This window comes from Heloderma suspectum, chromosome 15 (assembly GCF_057233095.1).
Source record: "Heloderma suspectum isolate Gila_16-S chromosome 15, 16-S_ref, whole genome shotgun sequence".
Lineage (NCBI taxonomy): Eukaryota > Metazoa > Chordata > Lepidosauria > Squamata > Helodermatidae > Heloderma > Heloderma suspectum.
In genome coordinates, this window is record NC_139472.1 from 6,269,379 (window position 1) to 6,278,075 (window position 8,697).

The following is an 8,697-nucleotide window of genomic DNA, read 5'->3' on the forward strand; positions in this document are numbered from 1 at the left end:
CAGGAAAGCCGACCAACCTCTCCCCCACACATACACACACTCCCCGCAACATGTCCTTTAGCCGAGCCAGGGGCGATTTGGAAGGCTTCCGATAGTTTATTCCAACTACCGGGGAGGGAGAGCCCCGGCCCTCAAAAACCGCGCCAACTTTGCAAACAAGGCGCACCGCTGCCGAAGCGTCCTGCGCCTCTCGCAAGCTGACACACTCCCCACCCGCGAGAAGTCAGCCGGGCAGCAGCCCCCTGGCCGCGGCGGCCGGCCCCCGGCGTACCTTTGTGCCTGATGCTCCGCTTCCAGTCCTTGGCGGTCTCCCTGCCGCTGACGAACTGGAACTCGTTGGGGGTGAGCCACTCGCCCCGGTAGCGAATGGACGGCCCTTTGCTGCCCTGGCACAACTTGTTGATGTAGAGCAGCGCCTTGTTCTCGCCGCATTCGACCTCGATGCAGGGCTCGCCGCTGTCGAAGAAGGGCTGGAAATCCGGGATGGACGAGAAGCGCTCCAGCATCAGGTCCTCCGGGAGGGGGTGCGGCGGGTGGGCGTGGGGGGCGGCGTGGAAGTCCAGGTAGGGGCGCTGGTGGTGGTGGTGGTGGTGGGCAGCCGTGGCGAAGAGCTGCTCGTACGCCGGCGGGTGCGGGGTCACCACGGGGATGGCGGCGGCCGCCAAGGGGACCAGGTAGTCCGGCAAGGTCTCCATGGGCTGGTTGAAGGCGGCCAGCGCCAGCTCCTCCCGGTCCGGGCGCTCCCTCTTGATGGCCGGCATGCTGCTGCTGGCGGCGGCGGCGGCGCCCTCCTCGGCGCGCTCCGGCGGCGGCTCCTCTTCCCCGGCTGCGAGCTGCCCGCGCGGCACCAGCAGCGGCCGCCGCCAGCAAGAGCAGAGGCGGCGGCGGCGGCGGCCCGAGCAGAGGCAGCACCAGCACCTCGCAGGCGCCGGCGGAGGCTGGGTCGGCGGCGAGACCTCGGCGGAGCCCGCTCGCGGGGCTGCCCAGCGGCGCAGCAGCAGCAGCAGCCAAGGGGCGCCGCCGCCGGGGCCCCGCAGCCAGCGATCCGAGCTCACTGCGCCCACGAGGAGTTCAGAGCGGCGGCGGCGGCAGATCTGCCCCTCCGGGTTAATGCTTGACATCGTGGCCGGCGAGAGGGCGCCGCCGCCGCCGCCGCCGCAGACATGCTTTCGGTCGCCAAAGGTTTATTGATCTCCCGCCGCCGCCGCCGCCGCCGCCTCCCCCCCGGGCCGCCAATCGACCCTGCTCCGCTCCCCCCCGCCGCCGCCCCTGCGTCCGGAGGTTCCCCTCTCGCTTTCTCCTAACAGCCCACGCGCCCCTGCCGCCTGCTTTGGTTTTATTTTTAATCTCCCATTTGGACGAAGTTCGTGGGGCTTTGGGCGGGGGGGGGGGTCCTTTTAAATTATAATCTAAAACCTGGCAGCGTCCCGCCGTATTCTCTGTGTGTGTTTTCCGTTCCACGCAGGAAACCCACTTTCTCTCTCTCCCTCTTTGCCTGCCACTTACAAAAATAAAAATTGCAAAATTGAGAACTGCTTCGGCGCGACGTTTGCAAAGTCGCTCCCCCCCCCCCCACACACACACACACGCCCTGGGCTTGTTTTAAGGCTGCAACTTTTCTGCCTCCCTTCTCTCCTTCCCCCCACCCAACAGACACGCGCACGATTCCACGCGTGCACCTGCAAGGTGGTAAATTCTAACAACACCCCCTCCAACACACACAGACGCCACCGCCGACGCAACCTATTGGTTTGTTATGATTGCAGTTTCAATTTCTAGGCTAGAATTAACGCCCCCCCCCATTTTAAACAAAAATCAGAAGTGCCTCTGAATGGGTCAGCAGTAGCCCTCCACCGCCCCAAAAGACACCCACTGCGCGCCTCTGCCTTGACTAGAGGGGAGGGCGTCTCTCTTTGGCTGGGTTCCCCCCCCTCCCCGTGATGGAAACGTATATATGGATATATTTTCAAAAGTCGGCGTGGACTTCAGAGAGACTCCGACCAAACAAGCTTCCCCCTCGCCGCCGCTTCTCTAACTTGGCCCATTTAAACAGCACAAGGCGCTCGCAAAAAGAAAAAAGAAAGGGGGGAGTGGAAGTGGGGGGACTGACTGTGAAAGAGGGGGGTATACGACGGACAACTGCGTTGTTCCATGGACCGCACAAAAGTCTTTTCTTTTTTCGGCCAGAGTTGAGATGCTGGTTGCTCTTACTTGCCCACTCTCGTCTGAGCCAAAGACTTCGCCCAGAACTTCTGCTCTCTAGTGAGACTTGCTCAACTTTGGGCATGTGCAGAGTGAAATTCCCTCTTTGCCACAGGTGCAGGCACCACAACTGGAGTTTACGGAGATGGGTTTCCAGGCCAAGCTGAGTATGGCTTCCAAGCAGCATTGAGCCCCTGCACCTTTTTTTCCCCCTTTTGCATGAAGCCTTTTTTTTTTTTTTAAAGAGGCTCTTTAAAAGGCCACACTCTACCTATACTGTGAACTAGCAAGATCAGAGGGTGTTTCACTTTGTTGTTAATGGAATTATTAATTGATTGCTATTAATGCTTTAATATGGAGAAAGCAAGAGAATTCCAGAAAAACGTCTATTTCTGCTTCATTGACTACGCTAAAGCCTTTGATTGTGTGGATCACAACAAACTGTGGCAAATTCTTAAAGTGATGGGAGTACCAGACCACCTTATCCGTCTCCTGAGAAACCTGTACGAGGGTCAAGAAGCAACAGTAAGAACCAGACATGGAACAACCGATTGGTTCAAAATTGGGAAAGGAGTACGACAAGGCTGCATATTGTCACCCTGCTTATTTAACTTATATGCAGAGTACATCATGAGAAATGCCGGGCTGGATGAATCAGAGGTCGGAATTAAGATTGCCGGGAGAATTATCAACAACCTCCGATATGCAGACGATACCACCCTAATGGCAGAAAGCGAAGAGGATCTCAAGAGCCTCTTGTTGAGGGTGAAAGAGGAGAGTGCAAAAGCTGGTTTGAAACTCAACATTAAAAAAACGAAGATCATGTCATCCTGCCCTATCACTTCCTGGCATATAGAAGGGGAAGAAATGGAAGCAGTGACAGATTTTACTTTCTTGGGCTCCAAGATCACCGCAGACGGTGACTGTAGCCATGAAATTAAAAGACGCTTGCTCCTTGGGAGGAAAGCTATGGCAAACCTAGACAGCGTAGTAAGAAGCAGAGACATCACCTTGCCGACAAAGGTCCGTCTAATCAAAGCCATGGTTTTCCCAGTAGTAATGTATGGCTGTGAGAGCTGGACTATAAGGAAGGCTGAGCGCCGAAGAATTGATGCTTTCGAACTGTGGTGCTGGAGAAGACTCTTACGAGTGCCCTGGACTGCAAGGAGGTCAAATCAGTCCATCCTAAAGGAAATCAACCCTGAGTGCTCATTGGAAGGACAGATAATGAAGCTGAAGCTCCAATATTTTGGCCACCTAATGAGAAGAGAAAACTCCCTGGAAAAGACCCTGATGCTGGGAAAGACTGAAGGCAAAAGGAGAAGGGGACGGCAGAGGATGAGATGGCTAGATAGCATCACGGATGCAATGAATATGAACTTGAGCACGCTCCGGGAGAGAGCGCAGGACAGGAAGGCCTGGCGTGCTATGGTCCATGGGGTCACGAAGAGTCGGACACGACTGAACGACTGAACAACAACAACAACAACATTAATGCTTTATTATGTACTTGTTATGAAATTGTTCTGAGTTCTTTGATATGTATAGGAATGTATTGTTTTTCATAATGCTTTGCTGTGAGCCTCTTTGAGCATACTGTCTGGAAAAGCGGTATACAAATAAAGTAAATGATCACTTGATTGAATGAAGTTTTCCCACAGACAATCTTATTATCATAGAATCATAGAACAGTAGGGCTGGAAGGGGCCTATAAGACCATCGAGTCCAACCCCTGCTCAAAGCAGGAATCCAAGTCAGAGCATCCCTGACAGGTGGCTGTCCAGCCTCATCTTGTATGCTTCCAGCATGCGAGAGCCCACCACTTCCCTAGGGAATTGGTTCCTTTGTCGTATTGCTCTAACAGTAAGGAAGCTTTTCCTGATGTTCAGCCGGAATCTGGTTTCCTGTAACTTAAGCCCATTATTCTGTGTCCTGCATTCTGGGATGATCAAGAAGAGATGCTGGCCTTCCTCTCTGTGACAACCTTTCAAGGACTTGCAGAGTGCTATCCTATCTCCCCTCAGTCTTCTCTTCTCAAGGCTAAACATGCCCAGTTCTTTCAGTCTCTCCTCATAGGGCTTTGTTTCCAGTCCCCTGATCATCTTTGTTGCCCTCCTCTGAACCCTCTCCAGTTTATTAGAGCTCCTTTCTACCAGCTTGCATTTCACGCCAAGCTATGCTAAGGACAACTATCTTCAAGTCATGCCCTGCCAGCCTCAATACCTATGCCACCCTCCCCCCTCCCTAAACACATACCATTTTTCTCTAATGTGTTCTGGGAGCCCTCAACAGTCACTTCCAGCATAAAATTTGCCCCATCTAACAGGAAGGGGGGTGGGTGGGTGGGTGTGTACACACACTGAGAGCCAGTGTGGTGTAGTGGTTAGAGTGTTGGACTGGGACTCAGGAGATCCAGGTTCTAGTCCCCACTCAGGCCATGAAGCTTACTGGGTGACTTTGGGACAGTCCCTGACTCTCAGCCTCACCTACCTCACAGGGTTGTTGTGAGGATAAAATGGAGAGTGGGAGGCCTTGGGCTTCTTGGAGGAGAAGGTGAGATATAAATGTAACAAATAAACCCCCAAATAGAGATGTAACATGAAAGTGTGGACCCGTTATTTCATACAACTTGGGGCGGGGTGCAGTAGGGAGACTGGCATGGTTATAAGGGGCCAAGTAAATAGGGCTACATCTGGGGCCACCCTTGTCCTAAAACAGCCTTCCCTGCCCTGGTGCCCTCTAGATGTTTGGGACTACAACTCCAAGTGTTCCTGATTACTGGCTGGGGCTGATGGGAGTTGACATCCAAAACATCTGGAGGGTATCGGGTTGGGGGAGACTGTCTTAAAACATCTGGGTTTGGCCAGCTGGATCTAGAAATTACTGCTGATTTGTTGTATGCTTTTATTCTTTTATCATGTAAGCCACTCAGAGAACATTTTTGTTGTTGGATGGACTAGAAATGTAATAAACAAACATCCACATAGTCAGGCACAGACTGGTGGGCCACTGGATCCCAGATCTGCCACTGATCCAGTCCAAATGTTCTGGAATAACAAGCTGGGGAAAGGAGTCAGAGATGTTCTTGAATAAGGAGGTGGGGAAAGGAGTTGTTATTAACAAAAACAAACACAAACCTCAGCCCCACACCTCTCCTCACCCCCCCTCCCAAATTAACTCCATGTCTATGGAGAGAGGGGAAAGTGTGTCAGACATGTTTTGCTTCCCATTAAGAAGTCTGATGGCATAGTTTCTCAGCAAGCCTTCCCCAACCTGGTGCCCTCCAGATGTCTTGTACTACAACTCCCAGCAACCCAGCCAGCACATGTTGGCTGGGGAATGCTGAGAGCTGTAGTCCAACACATTTGTAAGGTCCCAGGTTGCAGAAAGCTGATGTAAAATATTACATTGCAACAACTCACTTCTTCACTTGCCAATATTTCTTCGCATTTAAAAATAAATTCAAAGGGGAAAAAACTGCAGACAATGAAGCCAGCCTGGCAAGCTGCCTGCAGCAAAAAATGAACTATTTCCCAACCCTTCTGAATATTAGACATTGTTTGGCGACAACCAGCCCTCCTAAACTCTGAAGAAGAGCAATGTGTCTCCACAGTGGCGAAGACAGTAGCGAGCGGGGCTCAGAGTTCTGTCTCCACACTCATCGTCGCCAAGGACAAACTGGCGCCAAATGGGTTTGTCTAGAGCCCTCCTGCGCCTGTCGAAGCGCTAGGAGCGCTTCTGAATGCAGGATGGCACACAGGCTACAAAGAAGAGCTTCTAGTTACAGCTGCTGCACTCTGAAGGCAGTGGGGCAGCGAGGTAATTTTAGACCCTCGACGTATGGTCTTATGGGGGGGAGGCTTTAGATGAAGCACACAACTCATTTCTCTTCTCCCTCCCCACCCCAACTGCCCTTCCATGCTTTAACACTGCTCCTGTGTTCCTGATACTTTAGGACAATAGAACTTTTTGTCCTATTTTGCCAACCCTGATAAAGGGAAGACTGTGCGGATGCGCAGTTTTGCATTTTAAACTCGGATCACAGCACCATCATGACTACGGGGAAAAAATGGGGTTTGCTTCTGTACCTGCTGCTCCCTGGGTGATCATTTGGGGGACTTCCTGGGCCACAAGGCATTGGAGTTCAGCCCCGAAGTCCAGCTTTAGATGCACCACCGTCTGAAGGTTTATCTTCCGGAGCACCTCCAGATCAGGCGTGCTCCTCTTTTAATGCACACCCACGTCCCCGTTTGCACAGCAAGCCCATCCACTCCAAAATTTGCCTACTCTAGCTAGTGATTGCTCTCCAGTGACTCTTCCTCAGCTTTCCTATTTGAAAATCTACTACTACTATTATTGCCACTACTGCTGCTACTACAATGACAACAGTGATGATGATGGAGGACATTTCTTACGGCACAATCCTATGCATTTTTAAACAGAAAAAAGTCCTACAACACCCAGCCTTCCCCTGCCAGCTGTGCCAACTGAAACTCATCCAAGAAAACTGGACAGTTTTAACAGATAATTGTTGTAGCTTTTTAAAATTTTGTATGTAAGTTTCCTTGAGCTGGTTGTTGTTGTTTTTTCAGAAAGGCATCTAAGGGCACAATCCTATGCATGTTAAGACAGAAAAAAAGTCCTACAACTCCCAGAATTCCCCAGACAGCCATGTAGGAAAAAAGTCTTACGACTCCTAGTATTCCCCAGCCTACTCTGTAAGGAAGAAGTCCTACACGTCCCAGCATTCCCCAGCCTACTATCTAGGGGAAAAGTCCTACAACTCCCAGCATTCCCCAGCCCATTATGTAAGTCTTACAACTCCTAGTATTCCCCAGCCTACTCTGTAAGGAAGAAGTCCTACACATCCCAGCATTCCCCCACCTACTATCTAGGGGAAAAGTCCTACAACTCCTATCATTCCCCAGCCCATTATGTAAGGAAGGAGTCCTACAAGTCCCAGCATTCCCCAGCCTACTATCTAGGGGAAAAGTCCTACAACTCCCAGCATTCCCCAGCCATGCCGGATAGGGAATGCTGGGAGTTGTAGAACGTTTTTCTGTCTAAACATACATAGGATTGTGCCCTTAGTCAGACTGTTGGTCCACCTAGCCCAGGACTGTCTACTCTGACTGGAAGTAGCTCGCCAGGGTCTTGGGCGAGGAAGGGTCTTTCCCATCACCTGGTACATGAGATTCTTTTTAACTGGAGATGCCACAGGTTGAAACTTAAACTTTCTGTATGCAGAGCTCCACTTCTGAGCAAAGCCATCCTCTCTCTCAACCACAGGGTTTCTTGGGTCCATTATTTGAGAATGTAATCACTTGATTGATTAATTATAATATCACATTCTATCTTCCAGTGGAAAATGAGATCCTCAAGGCAGTTTGCCTCCCCAAAAAAGTTCTAACAAGTAACGTTATAAACACGATGGGCTTTTCTACACAAGACATTTATCACACACTCATCACGCCCTACTCACAGTTGTTTACGGATTCTTTAGACAACATCATGATCTTCCAGTTTCGTTTCTGTGTCTAACCAACACTTTCAGTGAGTGTTTTTAAAGCAAGGAGGATGCAGCGTTTAATAGTGAAAATGAAAGAAAGTATGATTTCCTCTTGTGTAACTGCACTCTTCTGCTATACCACAGTGCCACCTAGAGGTTATGTAGTGGAAAAGCAGGAAAGGAAATGCTCCTCATGTAAGTGCTAGGATCTCAATTCTGCAACAAAACTGAAAGTAGATACAGCAGATTAACAATCAATTAACAACCCTGTGTAGAAACGCTCAGCAATAAGAACAAAACCCTGCCAATTAAAACCATAACAGTAACATTACTGAAACCAGCCAAGTACCACCTAAACAAGGAGGCTTTTCACCAGCCACCTAAACACTGCAGTGAGCAAGCCTGGAAGGCCTTTTGGGGAAGTGACTGTCACAAAGGAGGAGCCACCATCATGAAGGCCCTGTTCCTTGTTAGCCACCTGTCCAACCTAAAAAAGGTGGAGTCACTCTGAACAGCAGCACACACACACAACTTGGGGTTGAGCCCACATTGGTGAACACCCTGACTTAAGATGGGTCACAATCTCCTTTGCTTTCTGGGGGAAGAGTAGGGAAGAGATTAGAAGAAACATAGAAGAGAGAGAGAGAAGACAAAAAGTGGTCATGTACACTAAACTAAGAAGATAAAAAGAGCTGTGTTGGATCAGAGCAAAGGCCAATCTATTCCAGCATTCTGTTCCCATGGTGGTGAACCTACACCTATGGGAAATCCACAAATAGGACTTGATCACAATAACACTCTCCCGCTTGTGTTCCCCAGCAACTAGTATTGAGAGACACACATTGCCTATAGTACTGGAGGTAATGCAAAGCCATGACTAGTAACCATTGATAGCCTGAGCCTCCATGAACGTCTTTTAAAGCTGTCCAAGTTAGAGGCCATCACTACATTATGTGGCAGTGAAATCCACATTTTCACTATTTGCT

At 50.4% G+C, this 8,697-nt stretch overlaps 1 protein-coding gene across 5 annotated transcripts in view; it reads right to left on the reverse strand.

The window, feature by feature from the left end:
* The window catches only part of SAMD11 (sterile alpha motif domain containing 11), a 226,148-nt gene extending 218,379 nt beyond the window's left edge, over window positions 1-7,769 (reverse strand). For 2 of the 5 annotated variants that reach the window (XM_084821696.1, XM_084821693.1), the window contains exon 1: window positions 7,685-7,769. In XM_084821696.1, coding sequence (XP_084677822.1) covers window positions 7,685-7,715 — 31 coding nt within the window. In that variant the 5' untranslated portion in view covers window positions 7,716-7,769. Of the gene's footprint in view, window positions 1-271; window positions 1,212-7,684 lie in introns of those variants that run through there. The other 3 variants (XM_084821691.1, XM_084821690.1, XM_084821692.1) reach the window with 2 other exon arrangements.
* Between the last annotated feature and the right edge of the window lie 928 nt (window positions 7,770-8,697).